Below are 17,350 nucleotides of genomic sequence, written 5' to 3'. Positions count from 1 at the left end.
GAATGAAGGCAGAATAATATCCTGGTTTAAATGAAAACCTGACACTACCTTCGGTACAAAATTAGGATGATGAGGACGCAATACTACCTTATCCTTGTGAATAATTAAATATGGCTCTTTACAAAAAAGAGCAGCCAACTCTGATACCCTTCTTGCAGACGATATGGCTACCAGAAAAATTAGTTTCCTTGAAAGAACAAATGAAATATGCCATATCGGCTCAAAAGGCTGTTTCTGCAATGCCAACAGGAGTAAATTCAAGTCCCAAGGGTTCAGGGGTGACCTAACCGGAGGATTAAGCCGTGTTACCCACTGAATAAAACCACGAACCAAAGAATGCGAAGCAAGTGGTCGTTGAAACAATACCGATAAGGCCGAGACCTGGCCTTTGGTAGTACTCAAGGCCAGCTTCATCTCAAACCCCATCTGGAGAAAGTCAAGGATTCTGTCAATGACATACTTCCTGGGGTGTCAACCCCTGGATTCACACCAGGAGACATATGCCTTCCAGACTCTATAATATATGACTCTGGAGGCCGGTTTCCTTGCATTAATCAAGGAAGATACCACAGAACCTGATAGCCCACGCTTCTTCAAAATGTGGGTCTCAATAGCCAAACCGTTAAATTTAGCGTTTTTAAGGTAGGATGGAATGCCGGACCTTACGAGAGAAGGTCTGGACATGGTGGTAGGGTCCATGGTTCCTCTACCGCCTTTCTTATGATCTCTGCATACCAGGATCTTCCGGGCCACAAGAATCACCAGCTTCCTTTCCTGCTTGACCCTGCCAAGAAAATACGGAAGCAGCAGAATAGGAGGAAATGCATAAATTAGTAAGAACTGATTCCACAGTAACACCAAGCCATTTGTTCCGCATGCTAGTGGATCCCTTGTTCTTGATACAAAGTTGTCGATCTTTTTGTTGAACCTGGACGCAAACAGATCTACGTCCAGGATCCCGCATCTCCGGCAGATCGCCAGGAATACATCGGGGTGAAGGGCCTACTCTCTGCAGTATGTTATCAAAAAATACTGGAGGAACATTTGCATTAAACAGCCAGGAAGCTGCGCATAGGACGTACTTGGACATTCCAACATGACAATGTTCAAAAACACAAGGCTAAGTCGACCTGTCATTGGCTACAGCAGAATAAAGTGAAGGTTCTGGAGTGGCCATCTCAGTCTCCTGACCTCAATATCATTGAGCCACTCTGGGGAGATCTCAAATGTGCAATTCATGTAAGACAGCCCAAAAATTTACAGGAACTGGAGGCTTTTTGCCAAAAGGAATGGGCAGCTTTACCATCTGAGAAGATAAAGAGCCTCATCCACAAATACCACGCAAGTCTTCAAGCTGTCATTGATGTTAAAGGGGGCAATACACAGGTCAGAGGCTGCGGGTGGTACAGGAGAGGTCAGAGGCTGCGGATGGATATAGGAGAGGTCAGAGGCTGCGGATGGATATAGGAGAGGTCAGAGGCTGCGGATGGATATAGGAGAGGTCAGAGGCTGCGGATGGATATAGGAGAGGTCAGAGGCTGCGGATGGATATAGGAGAGGTCAGAGGCTGCGGATGGGTACAGGAGAGGTCAGAGGCTGCGGATGGTACAGGAGAGGTCAGAGGCTGCGGATGGTACAGGAGAGGTCAGAGGCTGCGGATGGTACAGGAGAGGTCAGAGGCTGCGGATGGTACAGGAGAGGTCAGAGGCTGCGGATGGTACAGGAGAGGTCAGAGGCTGCGGATGGTACAGGAGAGGTCAGAGGCTGCGGATGGTACAGGAGAGGTCAGAGGCTGCGGATGGTACAGGAGAGGTCAGAGGCTGCGGATGGTACAGGAGAGGTCAGAGGAGAAACTGCCTTTATTCCAGGCAGGCACTGCTCCGAGAAGGAGGTTTGAACTGAGTGAGGGTGGAGTGAAGGGGGTGACAACTCACCCCTAGACTCACCCTCTCCTCCTGAAAATGTTCCAAGAGCCCTTGGCCTCCCCTTCTCTAATCACAGCCCCCCAGATTCCTTTCTATAGACCCCTCAGAGCCCACTCCTCTGGCATCCCACTGGATAGACCCCAAAGCAGTCCTTCTAAAACGGACACCACCAGTGCAAGGGCATTAGGTCATTGATGCAGACGATTTTTTCCTTTACAATGACGCTACTGATTTAGGAGCATTTTTTCCTTCCAGTGACCTCACAGACACAAGGTCATTATTTCCTTCCAATGATGTCGGCGACACAGGGGCAACTCTCCCTTCCAGTGACACTACCTGGCCAGGGACATTTTTTCCCTTCTAGTGATACCACCTGGGCAGGAGCATTTTTTCCTTCCACTACCACCACCAATGCAGGAACATTTTTTCTTTGCCACTATTAGCCCTATATTTGTGCTTCAATTTTATATTCTTCGATTTGCTGAATAACAACCACTGGTATTATTTTTAGCGTACACCACAAACATATACATTGTAGTACAGTAAATTGCAAGCATGCCTCTATTAGCCCCACTACCTCCCCTCCTGTTTGCCACCTTTGCACTGGATGACCTTGTCTCGGCATTGCCCAGGATTGCAGTGATCTAAGCAGTTAGGCTTGGTTCACACTGGAACCGGCTGCAGATCGCACAGGAACGCTGTGCATCTCTGTTCTCTGGTTGAGGAATGAATCTGGGCCGAATCTCTGCCTAAATGGAAACGGAGCCAAAGACGCACAGCGTTTCTGTGCAGTGCGCTCCGCAGCTGCCCCGGTGATATGTGAACCGGCTCTGTAGAGTATCAGTCACATTCTCCTGCTATGGGAATTGGATGCAGGGAAATCCACATCCAATTCGCATAGGTGTGAACCCAGCCTAAGGCAGAATGATCTCCTGTCCGACAGTCACAACATCAGCAAAGACAGACCAACAGAGCGGGAATGGGTGAATAAGCAAGTAACCACTGAACACCAATACTTATTCTTCCTTGGACACCAACAATTTGAGATATATTGAGCTTACACGGACAACAACAAAAATGTGGGCATATTTTTTCCCACTGACAGCACCAAAGGAATTATTTTACCCGCACTCATAGCAACAATGGATTTTTTTTTTCTCAATGACACCAAGGATGGTGGCTTATTTTCCTTCCACAGACACTAAAGATAGAACTTATTGTATTCCCACTGACACCAGCAATTGAGCTTATTAAAAACAAAATCCTTAGGAGTAATTTATTTTTAGGTGTATATTTTCTTCCTTGTGGGTACAGGTGGTGGTGCCATGTCAGTGTTTGCCTCAGACAGTAAAAGAGGTAGGTTTACTCCTGTTAGGAAGATTAGAATTCGTGAATATTTTACTGCTGTCTATGCCTATTTATGCTGGTGACAAACCACCCCCCTCCCTTTTTTTTTTTTTTTTTTTTTTTTTTAATATGGGCATCATTAGTACGAGCAATTAGAGAAATACATCCCAAAGGGGACCCAGAGAAATAGTTTAGACTTAATAAATTGGCTATAAATAATAAAGTTAGACTTTAATTTACCTTTGAACTTTCTCTCATAAAAAGCTTTTTGTCATGAGAAACGCCAAAAGGTAACAGCAGACTACCTCCCACAACCAACCATTTTCAAACAATAAAGAAAATACGGGTAGGGGTAAGTGGCGCTACCTATGCCGGGGTACCTGTTTATAAATATTAAACCGTGCTTCTGTGTTCAGAGTGATGAAGACCACTCGTAAATACCATAAAAGTGTAAAAGAATTCCCCCACCCGTTGCGTGGGGAGGGATCTTACCATTAGAAGCCCCCCTCCCAGCAAGTGGTATAGGGATAGTGTGGTATACACCCTACAAATACCAAAATAAAAAATAAAAAATACTAAACAGTGTCCAGCAAGTGAATATTATATAATCAAATAGATCTAAAGTCCATGATAAACCGCAGTCCCATCCAATATGCAAAGTGAAAAATTAAAAATCTAAATCTTAAAAATGAATTGACATGTGGTGCAGAAACAATAATAGTGGAATGTGAAAATGAAGTTCCAGCATAAAACAAAGTTCTTATACATGGTGACTCTCGTGAGGAAAATTGCTGATATCCAGTGACTTTACGGTGCTCCCCCTCAAGGATCCCCACTCACCAGCTCCTTAAATCCCTGCAGGGGTAATAGGCATGTCGTACCAGGCAGTGGAATGGCGTCTTGAGATCAGTCTAGCCTTCCCCAGGTGCCTCCGCTCCAGATATCATGTAGTCCGTCAGTGTCTTATACCCATCCTCATAGGAAAAAACAGGGCTCCCACAGTGTGATAAGTTTTTAAAACAAGTGTTTATTAAAAACAGCCGATATACAGCTAGTAAAAACAATCTGAACGTCAAAGACGAAACGCGTAAGCCGGAGCTAAGCACTTACGTCACACCCTGGACTCGGAGCGAGCGTGGAACGCAGCTGAGGCGCACGCCGCTCAGCTGATGGTCTCTATCCACAGCTCCCTCTGTGTATTATCTCCTGTATCGAGTGTGAGTTTCTGGCCCCTCCTTTACAGGGAGTTCAGATTGTTTTTACTAGCTGTATATCAGCTGTTTTTTAATAAACACTTGTTTTAAAAACTTATCACACTATGGGAGCCCTGTTTTTTCCTATGAGGATGGGTATAAGAAACTGACGGACTACAATGATATCTGGAGCGGAGGCACCTGGGGACGGCTAGACTGATCTCAAGACGCCATTCCACCGCCTGGTACTACATTGCCTATTACCCCTGCAGGGGTTTAAGGAGCTGGTGAGTGGGGATCCTTGAGGGGGAGCACCGTAAAGTCACTGGATATCAGCAATTTTCCTAACGAGAGTCACCACTTATAAGAACTTTGTTTTATGCTGGAACTTCATTTTCACATTCCACTATTATTGTTTCTGCACCACGTCAATTCGTTTTTAAGATTTATATTTTTAATTTTTCACTTTGCATATTGGATGGGACTGTGGTTTATCATGGACTTTAGATCTATTTGATTATATACTATTCACTTGCTGGACACTGTTTAGGATTTTTTATTTTGGTATTTGTAGGGTGTATACCACACTATCCCTATACCACTTGCTGGAGGTGCTTCTAATGGTAAGACCCCTCCCCACGCAACGGGTGGGGGAATTCTTTTACACTTTTATGGTATTTATGAGTGGTCTTCATCACTCTGAACACAGAAGCACGGTTCAATATTTATAAACAGGTACCCCGGCATAAGTAGCGCCACTTACCCCTACCCGTATTTTCTTTATCACTATCTCTCACCCCTTTGGGGGGGTGCGATTCAGGGGAGGATGCAGACCGGTTAGTCCGTGAGCGCGGGAATTTTTTGCATTTTCAAACAATGTTACTTATATGAAAAATAAAATAGCAAATATATATGCACATACATACACACACACACACTCTGCTGTACATCAGGTGTAACAGTTCCAAAAAACTCTCCCTAGAAAAAAAATGGAATAAATATCAACATACCTTGCGCAGAATGTTCAAACGGTACTTCAGCTTAGCGTTTTCTTCCCTTAAGGCCTCTAAGTTAGGAGAGTTTCCCACAAATGCAAAGTTTCTGAGCAGCTCTATCTCAGCAGTCAGAGACTTGATCTCTGTTTCCTAGTAAATTAGGACACAAAATGAAAGTAGTCAAGAGCTAAAATGTAATGCACCACATCAAAATGAACACAATAGGCAAAGAAAAATAAATGACATGTTCACTGCTTCAGCACCTTTATAAATGTTGTAACAGAGCAAAACTGGAATCCTATTCTCAATTCTGAAAGTGAAAGTGGTAAAGGATCATATTGGTGTTGAAAAAACACGTCTGCAAAAGTCTTTATTTAACCACATTGGAGGAAAATCAACAATGACTGGGGCATGTGGAAAAGTGCTTGTTTCTAAAATGAATACATTCCTACACAAAGGGCACTAAATGAATAAACCTAAATGCAAGTAGAATGGTAATTTGGTTCATAAAATAAATATAAATGCAGAATAGAGATTTAGTGAAAGAAATGTGGCTTTAAAAATGTTTTGGGGAGGAAAGCAATAACTATCTTGCACTCAAAGTTTTTGTGAGAAAAAAAGATTTCATAGAAAAAGCATTTTCTCGAGAAAATTACAATCTATGTGTTATTTGTGGACAAAAATATAGATGTTTTGCATGGATTTGTCATTTGTGTTGTAAGTTTACAATATTAATCACATAAACATTAGAGATATAAATACACCCAAAAAATAAACGTATTTGCGAGAGAGGATAGCAGGTGTGGGGGAAAACATGGTTACCACACAACACAAATCGTGAGCTATCTAACCAAAATGTAAAGTGCTAAAACCCTAAAGCAAACATTATATTGCACCTTACCAATTCTTAGATGTGATGGATGCATTTGTTTACTTTTTAGGCTTCCTTTTTTCTATTTTCATCTGGTGATCCAGCCACTAAGTCTGCTGTTTTTCAAAAGGAACAAGCTCTCTTGCAAATGTATCAGTTACAGAGATGAGACAAACCATTTACCACTAGCAGGGGTGCTTACAATGATCAACTTTTATGTATATAAAACCTTTATCCCAAAAGGAAAAGAACTGCCGATAAAGTGTTAGCTAGAGTCTGGCTTGAATTTGCTAGTGCATCTAACACCCCCCCCCCCAGAATAACTATGCTGCTGTCCAAAGGTGCCCCCTGTGCTCATTCATCTTTAGTGTAGGACACTCTAATACAGGAGATGTTACTGCCAAAGAGCCTAAAAAAAATAAATAAATTGCAAACTGTTGCATAGTTTAAAATAAATTTTAAAAATGGCATGATCCATATGTTCTCTATAATAAACATGCTTGCATCTTTTGCACAACCATCGCCTTAGCTGGATTTACTCCGCCATTGCATATAATGTATATGCATCACCCTTGACAGAGGTAAGCATTGCTAAAAGGTATATTGCTGTATAGTGTCCAGTGGTTATAAATTGGAAATGTATCATCACATTGGCTGTGTTGTTGTAATTAGCTGTGCCAGTATAAAGGAATGTGACTGATTGGATTTGTAAGTCAAGCAGATGCAAGGTTGATGCTTGAATGTACTATATTTGCTTCAATGAGATGCATAGGTCATACTGCAGTAATAACAGTCTGTATGTATACCATCTATAATCATAAAAGGGATAGACACCTGCCAGAGAAAATCTTTATCACATAAGTCACAGGAGTGTGAACCCTGGGCTTAGAAAACCAAGCATTCCACTGCAGGATCCTCAGGTAACTCTTGCAACAGTTGGTGTCAAAGTTCAAACCAAGATATAATTTCAGAAGAAACTGATACCAACTGTTAAGCATATAGTTGGTAAGGTTGAATAAAGACATAAGTCCATGCAATTCAATGTGTGTGTGTTTATGTCACTACCATTTTTCATATCCCCATACATTGCATTCTAAATGTTTTTGTATCTACACTACCTTGCTGACACCACCATCTATGAAAGGGAGATCAACATCCTTACTGCTCCAGCAGTAAAGAATGCCTTTGGCAGTTTAAGATTCAAACTCTTCTCGTCCAACTTCATTGGTTGGCTGCGTGTCTTCTTTAGAGACCTTAAGTTAAAATCGTTTTCTTCCAATTCTAGAGTTACCATTCAAAAATATGGTTATTGTGATCATTTGACCTCTTAAGGCTTAATGTACACGGGACGTTTCTACAACCTCTCCTGAACGATTCAACTTGACAGATAGTAACCCATGTTTAAAATGCCCATTTTGCCGCGTTTACGTTTAGAAGCATTTAAAAAAAAAAAATGTATGTATATATATATATATATATATTTTTTTTTTTTTTTTTTTTTTCAAAATAGCCAAAAATGAAAAACGCCTGTAAACGAAACGTGCTAAACGCGAGTTACCGCGTTTGTCATCAGAAAATGTGGCGTCTGAACTCATTTTTTTGCCTTCAAAGAAAAGCCTGTAAATGCAACTGCCTGAAAACGACATTAAACAAACCTGTGTACATGTACACATAAGATAACATTGGATGAGTTCAGGGGCAGTTGAAAAAAGCATCCAACTGCCTCTGAACGTCCGTTTACCAGCAGCAGTGTACATGAGGCCTTAGAGCCTTTTCTCCAGGAAGAATAAGTGTTAAGTAGTTGTTCCTCATAAATTAGGTCCTCCAGCCCCTTATATTAGCTTTGTTACCCTTCTCAGACTCTCTGCAGATGTGGCCGAACAAGAGTTTTGTAAATTGGTAGAATTATAGTTTTACCTCTTAAAGTGGATGTAAACCCGAAATTTTTTTATTTTATTTTTTATCATACAGTAGAGTATAAGATTTCCTATCATTTGAGCCCAGTCTTGCCACACAGAGTTAATCCAGCTCTGAGCAATCCTCTTTTATTGTTCAGTGAGATAAATCTTGACAGAGGAAAACAAATCCTCCCCCCTTGCTGTGAGTGACAGGTGATTTACATATCTTGTACACTAGCCTAAAGCTGGCCATACACCATACAATTTTCCTGTTCAATTTTCTTTAGATTTACCTTCAACTATGTAGTACAAGGGCCTGCCTGATTGCATCCAAATTGAAAGTGTTTAGGTTTGACCTCCTATTATATGGTTTTGGTAAATCTAAAGGAAAGTTGAACAGGAAAATTGAATAGTGTATGGCCAGCCTAAGACACATGCATTATTTTTTAATTCCCTCCCACTCCTTTCTTCAGCAGCTCTGCAAGGATTGGCTGTTCCACACCTCTGCATTATTTGGCAGGCTGAAGTCATGTGGTTACTTTCCCGTCTTTTCACTGGATGTTAGAGATCATAGCAGAAGTTCAGTGTAAGAAATATACAGGAGAAAATGCATAATGACAAGGGGAGTGTAGAGGTGGGCGGGGAGTCTACTGACATCACGACTCCACCCACCGAGCTCCAGACAACAGACCCACCCACAGCATATGCAGTTTTTCGGTTCTAATAACAGACAGAGGGGAGACATTTGACAGGTAAAGATACATGCAGGAGGCATGTATATCCTTATAGATAACCCCTATGGCAGTGGTTTAGAAAGGATGACATTGGGTTTACATCCACTTTAAGTAAATACCCTTTTGAATGCATGTTAATATTCAGATTGGTTTGATCTGATGCTTTTGAGGGCAGGGGAGAGATCTGGGATCTAATAAACCTCAAATCTCTCAGTAAAAAAGATCTGCCCATGGTATCACAAAGGATGTTGTTAAGCCCCTATGACATCAATATAAAAAAAAAAAAAAAAAAAAGGGGATAGCATAAAAAATAATAAATTTAAATAAAATAAAAACATTTTACAGCACCCTGTCAACTCATGTTCATGCAAATATGCACATAGGTCCTGTACACATGTAAATGGTGATCGAACCACAAGTGTGCGCTATATCTAAACTGATAATCTGTTAAGGCTTTTAAAGCGCCACCTATGGATAATTTACTGTACTGTAGTTTGTCACTGGCGTACGCTATTTTAAAGAGTGACATGTTGGGTACTGTTTTACTCGGTGTAAAATCTTTTATATTTTACCCAAAAATTTGGTATATTAACCACTTGCCGACCAGCCACCATCATTATACTGTGGCAGGTTGGCTGTGTGTTGCGCAAATCGCCGTAGCTGTACGTTGGTTTGTGCAATAGATGCAGTGGGTAAGCGCGCCTGCACGGCGCCAGAGCCGATGCACGTGATTGGTGGCCGCGATGTCTGCCAGCCACCTACGATCACTCCACAGAGAGCCAGAACAGGGATCTGTCAATGTAAACAAACAGATCCCCTGTTCTGACAGGGGAGTAGAGAGAGATCGTCTGTTCCTAGTGATCAGGAACAGCGCTCTCTCCCGCTCTCCTCCTCCAGTCAGTACACTCCCCCCCCCACCCCAGTTAGAAACACCTCTCAGGGAACACATTTAACCCCTTGATGACCACTAGTGTTAACCCCTTCCCTGCCAGTGTCATTTATATAGTAATCAGTGAATTTCTATAGAACTGGCCGCTGTATAAATGTCACTGGTCCCAAAAAGAGTGTCCAGTCTGCTGCAATGTCGCAGTCCCAACGCCATTACTAGTAAAAAAAAAAAAAAAAGAATAATAATAAAAATATTAAAAATTCCATAAATCTTTCCCCTATTTTTTTTACCAAAAATATGTAGAATACACATTGGCCTAAACTGCGGAAGAAATTTGTTTATTTTTTTATATTTTTTGGGGATATTTATTATAGCAAAAAGTAAAAAAAACAACTTTTTTTTCAAAATTGTCGCTCTTTTTTTGTTTAAAGCGCAAAAAATAAAAACCCGCAGAGGTGATCAAATACCCCCAACTGAAAGCTCTATTTGGGGGGGACATCAATTTTGTTTGGGTGCAACGTCGCACGACCGCGCAATTGTCAGTTAATCACTTGCTGACCGCCGATATACGTCGGCACAATGGCAGCGGTGGGCAAACGGTGTACAGGTATGTCCCCTTTAATTTGCAGGCTAGTGGGCGCACACCTGCTGTGTACTGCGTGACCATGTCCGCGGGTCCCGCAATCGTGTCAAGGAGCGGCAGAACGGGAAGATGCCTATGTAAACAAGGCATTTCTCTGTTCTGCCTAGCAACATGACAGATCTACTCCTCCCTGTCATCGGGAGCAGTGATCTCTGTCATGTTGTAGTGAGCCCATCCCCCCCACAGTTAGAATCACTCCCTATGACACACTTAAACCCTTGATCGCCCCCTAATGTTTAACCCCTTCCCTGCCAGTGTCATTTACACAGTAATCAGTGCATTTTTATAGCACTGATCGCTGTATAAATGACAATGGTCCCAAAATAGTTTCAAAAGTGTCCGATGTGTCCGCCGCAATGTCGCAGGCATGATATAAAATGCAGATCACCGCCATTACTAATAAAAAAAAAAAAAAAATAGTAAAAATGCCATAAATCTACCCCTTATTTTGTAGACACTATAACTTTTGCGCAAACCAATCACAATACGCTTATTGTGATTTTTTTTTTTTTTTTTTGTTACCAAAAATATGTAGAATACAAATTGGCCTAAACCAAGGAAAAAAATTGTTATTTTATATTTTTTTGGGATATTATAGCAAAAAGTAAAAAATATAGTTTTTTTCCCAAAACTGTCTCTTTTTTTTTTTGTTTATAGCGCAAAAAATAAAAACCACAGGAGGTGATCAAATACCAACAAAAGACAGCTCTATTTGTGGGAAAAAAAGGACGTCAATTTTGTTTTGGTGTAACATCGCATGACCGCGCAATTGTCAGTTAAAGTGACGAAGTGCCGAATTGCAAAAAGTGCTCTGGTAAGAAAGGGGGTAAATCCTTCCGGGGGGCTGAACTGGTTAAAGGGACGCAGTGCTGTATCGCAAAAAATGGCCTGGTCATTAAGAGGGTAAATCCTTCCAATGGTTAAAATGTGGTTGTGTTTTTTTTTTGTGACATACATAACTGCAATTATGGGCTGACCTATATAAAGCCCGGGGGGAGGGGGGGGGTATATTTGAAACTGGCAGACCATGTAAGGAAACCCACAAACATCTTGAAACGTAAGGAATTATGCATACAAAAGTGGTAGCACATTTTACAGAGTCAGTGTTGTGAAAGGTTGTTCAATATGCCAATCAATTAATTTCTGCTAAAGAGGGTAATACCAGTTTCTGAAGCCAAGGGTAGAAATGTAAGTAAACGGTACACCATTACATCTATGGATATTTTTGTTGAATAAATGACTAAAGGTATAGTGGCCCTTTGTGCTTTTGATTAACCACTTCAGCTTTGGAAGATTTGCCTGTTTAATGACCAGGCCATTTTTTGTGATACAGCTAGGGTTGAAACTAACAATTATTTTCATAATCGATTCATTGGCCAATTATTGTTTCGATTAATCGAATAACCACCTAAAAAGTATGGTGTATAATTTAATACGCAAAGTTTAAAAAAAAGGAAATTTATTCTTAAATATCTCTATGCAGTGGTAAATATAAATAACCAACTATATGGTTAGGGAGCAAAATATCTAATCCACTCTGAGAATAACAGACAGAAGAGATATACTGTATATACTATTGGAGGTTGAATCTGGTAAATATCAGACTCAGAGATCACATTTTTTATTTAGACCCCTTTCACACTGGGGCGCATGTAATGTGCCCTGCTCCTATGTAACGTGGCTTGCCTCACCATGTAAAAGTTTACTTTAAATGTAATTGTTTGTTCTTTCTATTACCTCAAGTCTATCAGCCTCCACCTTCTCTGGGTTCAAATGCTGATCTTCCCTGCACAGTCTTTAAAGTATTTTTTTTTAAAAAACAACAAACATGTTATACTTGCCTGCTCTGTGTAATGGTTTTGCACAGAGCAACTCTGATTTTTCTCTTCTGCAGTCCCCTACCGATGCTTCTGGCTCCTCCTGCCTTCAGAGTGCCCCAATAGCAAGCTGCAAATTATAGTATAGAGTGCCCCTATAGCAGTGATGGCGAACCTTGGCACCCCAGATGTTTTGGAACTACATTTCCCAAGATGCTGATGCACTCTGCAGTGTAGTTGAGCATCATGGGAAATGTAGTTCCAAAACATCTGGGGTGCCGAGGTTCGCCATCACTGCCCTATAGCAAGGTAAAAAAACTTCTGCCTGTAGAACCACTCACTTCCTGCCCAGGACTACATGTTCCATGAGGCCTGTTCTCAGACACATACTGATATGTATGGGTGGTGTACTGAGCTGTATGTGTGCTGCATTGCACTTCATATGTAAACAAATAATGTATTCTGTATGTAGGACAACTAATTGGCTCGCCGATTATTCAATTATGAAAATAGTTGACAACCATTTTCATAATCGGTTAGTTGATGCGTTAACTGACAATTGCGCGGTTGTGCGATGCTGTACCTAAACAAAATTGATGTTCTTTTTTTCCCCACAAATAGAGCTTTCTTTTGGTGGCATTTGATAACCTCTGCGGGTTTTAATTTTTTTCGCTTTAAACAAAAAAGAGCGACAATTTTGAAAAAAAAAAAAAAACCACAATATTTTGAACTTTTAGCTATAATAAATATCCCCAATTTTTTTTTTTTTTTTTTTTTTTAAGAAGCTATTTTTTTCCTCAGTTTAGGCCGATATGTATTAATATACCAGTATTGACTGGTTTGTGCAAAAGTATTCTTTCCCACTCCTCTCGCTATTGATATAAACATGCACACAATTCATGGAAAGTTCTTAAAGTGGGGTTCCAGGCTTTTTTTTGTTTATTAAAAGCCAACAGCTACAAAAAGTGTAGCCGCTGACAGCTTGCGGCTTCACAGCCGGGTGCGCACTGCGCTCTCCAAGTGGACAGGCAATCTTCTAGGACCTAGGACATATTCCAGAAGATTACCGAGAGGGAGGGGCCACATAGGGGGATAGGAGGAGTGGCCTAGGCAGTCAGCAGTGGGACAGAAAGTCCCACTCCCCCCCAAAAAAAATGATATGCCAAATGTGGCATGTAAGGGGGCGAGGCATGCTTAAAGTAGAAGTTCCATTTTTGGGTGGAACTCTGCTTTAAACTAAAGGCAAAACATTTTTTTTTAGTTTTGGATAGAGTGGAGAGGGATTACAACCACTGTAAGGTTTTTATTGCTGTCTGTTCTCCCATTATGGGCATTCACTCTGTCATAATTACCATTTTATTTTATTGCGACACAAAATCAAGTTAGGTTAAATGACTCCATCTAAAAGTAGGACCACAATACTAGTTAAAGGGATTGTAAAGTCAGAAGTTTTTTTATCTTTATGCATTAAAGTGGTTGTAAGCCTCCATTTTCAATTTGTGCCTATAATAAGGCTTACCTATAGCTACAGTAAATAGCTCCTAAACGTGTGCCGTTTACCTCCATGCCGTTTCTTCACTAGCGAGTGCCATGACTGGCGGAATCACAGAACCGGAGTCTGCGGCCTCCAGTGGGGACTTTGTTTGCAGGTGCCACATAATGGGCTAGTATGCAATGCATACTAGCTCATCATGCTTTTACTTTGCAGGGATCAAAAGAGGAAGTAAACCCATCAGGGTTTACTTCCTCTTTAAGATAAAAAGCCTTCTGTGTGCAGCAACCCAACAATTACCTAAGGTGCCTTCTGATCGGCTAAGACACAGCAGTGGCACCACTGCTGTCAAAGTCAGCTAGCAAATCAGGAGAGAGAGGGAGCCAGGTCGGACTCCATGTCTGAATGGACACCGGGAGCTCTGACTCAGCTCAGGTGCCCCCATAGCAAGCTGCTTGCTGTGGGGGCACTGAACAGGAGGGAGGGGCCAGGATCACAGAAGAGGGACCTGAGAAGGAGGATCCGGGCTGCTCTGTGCAAATCCACTGCAACAGAGGAGGCAACTTTTATTTTTCCTATAAAAATAACAAACAAGACTTTATAATCACTTTAACTCCAACCACTATATTCATTTTGTTATAGGACTGAAGGGTAAAAATTGAGACACTGTAGAAAGTGCAGAATTTATAAATTTCCTTTACAAAATTCCAGATAATGAATTTTCACAGATTTTAATTCATTTATTATCATAAATATAGTAAGGACTGATAAAAATATAGATGTTTGAGCAATGCAGAATCTATGGATTTACAGTACAAAGTATCAAATAATCAATGCAGTAATGAACCCAAACATTATATTGTAGCTTACACATTTTCCAGCTTCAGTTCTGCTTTAACACCCCCCCATTGCCATTCTGTCCTAGACATGAATGATGTGTACCTGGTCCTGCAGCCTCCTGGGAAACTTACATCACATCTCCCTGGAGGTTGCAGGACCAGGTACATAGAGTGGCTGTCCAAAAGTGTCATCAGAGCTAGATGCCTACACCTGGAAGAGGCAGCCAGCTGAAAACGACTAAGATGACGGCACAGGACCTGCTCTGTTGCTCCCAAACAGCAGATTGCTGTGGAACAATGCTGGATTTGCTGTGCGGGCAAGTATGTGCTTTAAAGAGCACTACAGGTAAGTGGAGGAAAAATGAGAACTGGTAGCCCAATTAAAAGAAGTATCGATTTTTTTATTTTTTAGAAATCATACTTACCTAGGTGAATGCAGCATCGGTTCGATGCTGTAGCTGTCCCCCGTCAGCTCTAAGACTGAGAGCTGAGCAATCAAAGACCGCTGATTGCTCAGGTTCAGTGAGCTGGTGACTGTCAGTCACTGCTGTCTGCTAAACGGCGCACACATTCAGCAGATCATTACAGTCCCTACAGGTAAGCCTTAGGATAGGCAAACAAAAGGCCTTTACCACTACTTTAACCAATATGTGATTCATATTTGTGCACCTCTTTGCAGTGTAATTATTGAATATGACCGGACAGATATTGTTTTTCCATGATAAAGCAATACGAGGCATATGGAATAGTGTGCCATCACATCTCACACTGATGTGTCCCATGTGAATGGGGCCCAATGTGTACAAGGGGCCCCTGGGTGCTTATATGCAGACAGCCCATTCACGTCTATAGAGACACTACTGCATACCTCCCAACTTTTTGAGATGGTAATGAGGGACACCTATTAGCAAAAGTACGTAGGCATAGGACACACCCCCTTAAAGGAGAATTATACAAAAAAAAAAAAAAAAATTAAACCCAGAAGTGCTTTTTTTTTCATAACTATTCCTTTATATTGTGTTTTGACATTTACGAATGTAGGAATTGAGAAATTAGTGGAAAGGTTTAGCACTATAAAACACTTATTGATAAACAGTGCATTTTATATACAACTATATAGATCAGACCAAAAGGAGGGACAAATGAGGAGGAATGAGGGACTTTGTTCCAAATCAGGGACAGTCCCTCGAAATCAGGAACAGTTGTGAGCTATGCACTACTGTGACAAGCATGCAAGTGCGCGGTCCCAAACACACAATGAGAGCAGGCACCTATAGGCTGAAACACACTGCCCATTCACAGTATACAGACCTCAGAGCCCATGTGGATGAGGCCTAGGTCACAATGAAAAGGCACTGAATGAAGGAAGCACAGGTTTGTATAGAATGAGGAAGTATGGCTCCTTATTGTATAAACACTTCAGCTGTACAGAATGGCTTTCATGTGATAGTGAATAAAGTTGTTGTTGCTGAGAGGACAGAACATACAAGCTGTGGTTGGGCTCAGCCATATACTAACATTGTGTCCACCTATCCGCACATCTCCACCCGGCATCCAATCACACACACGTGTCTGTCTCCAGACCCCGCACACCCTCCATTCCATCACACAGGACACACACACTTCTCACGTATGGCTGCCTCTGACCTGCTCGCCCAGCTTTCTCTCATAGTAATACACCGGCCCCTCCATCCTCCAGTCACGTTGTCACAGTCAGACCCAGGAAGCAGCGTCACCTACACCAGACACAGAAGGGAACTACGGCGTATCACATGGGAGAAGGTGGGGGAGCTGACATCACTGGCCTGCGTGCCCGTTCCCGTGCGCGACGCCTTTATACACAGCTCACGTTGGCTGAGCTTTCGCGCGTTCTCGATCCCCTTTTCTAAATGAGTCCACGTGACCTATCTTTGTCGGCTACATTTACTACTTCATGCACAGTCACCGGGCTTTTCTGAACACTTTACTCCTGATAAGAGAAAACCCCGCATTAAATCAGAAGTATAGGCACAACTTATTTATTCATTTTAGATATAGTAAGGGAGGCCTATAACCTCTATCAGCTTTTTTTTTTATCACCATCTGTGGCTATTGCAGAGATTTCCCTTTACACCCTGTCCTGTAGCCAAACAGAAAGTGAGAGGAAATTAAGGGAATTCCTTGGGGACCCCCAGGTCAACACAGGGGCAGATCCAGAGTCTAGTCTCAGTAGGGGCACTGCCAGAAAATACGTTTTTTTTTTGCGGGCAATTTATCAGGGAAATGGCTGGTGTTGGCGCTTCAGTCATCCTGGCACCATGGTTGTTATGGTGTCAGGATGATTGAAGCGCCTTATTTATATTATTGCATTGTAATATAAAATGTAATGGTTCAACTCACCATAATGCAGAATCAGTGGAAGCCCCAAGTGTGTCACTTGCCACATCTCCTGCCACCAAATGTGGATTGTCACTTGCCACACATTGCGGATTGTCAGTTGCCTGCCACCAGATGCAGATTGTCCACTTGCCACGTCACCTGCCACGTCACCTGCCACATGTTGTGGATTGTCACTTGCCACATCACCTGCCACAAGTTGCGTATTGTCACTTGCCACGTCACCTGCCACACCTTGCGGATTGTCACTTACCTGCTAAGGTGGTGTTTTGCTTGTCTCTTGCTTTGTCCCACCCAGAGTCAGGCAGCAGATAGATGATGTAATCTCTTT

The 17,350-nt window shown here is 41.8% G+C and overlaps 1 protein-coding gene across 1 annotated transcript in view; it reads right to left on the bottom strand.

The window, feature by feature from the left end:
- Nucleotides 1–16,446, bottom strand: part of RARS1 (arginyl-tRNA synthetase 1) — a 217,756-nt gene extending 201,310 nt beyond the window's left edge. The window contains exons 1-2 of the mRNA XM_073620712.1: nucleotides 16,291–16,446; nucleotides 5,476–5,610 (exon numbers count right to left, since the gene is read on the bottom strand). Coding sequence (XP_073476813.1) covers nucleotides 5,476–5,610; nucleotides 16,291–16,335 — 180 coding nt within the window. The 5' untranslated portion in view covers nucleotides 16,336–16,446. The remainder of the gene's footprint in view (nucleotides 1–5,475; nucleotides 5,611–16,290) is intronic.
- Between the last annotated feature and the right edge of the window lie 904 nt (nucleotides 16,447–17,350).

Source organism: Aquarana catesbeiana, linkage group LG03 (genome assembly GCF_042186555.1).
Source record: "Aquarana catesbeiana isolate 2022-GZ linkage group LG03, ASM4218655v1, whole genome shotgun sequence".
NCBI classification, from domain to species: Eukaryota; Metazoa; Chordata; class Amphibia; order Anura; family Ranidae; genus Aquarana; species Aquarana catesbeiana.
The sequence above is the reverse complement of the archived record's forward strand: the minus strand, read 5'-3'. Positions and strand labels throughout refer to the sequence as shown.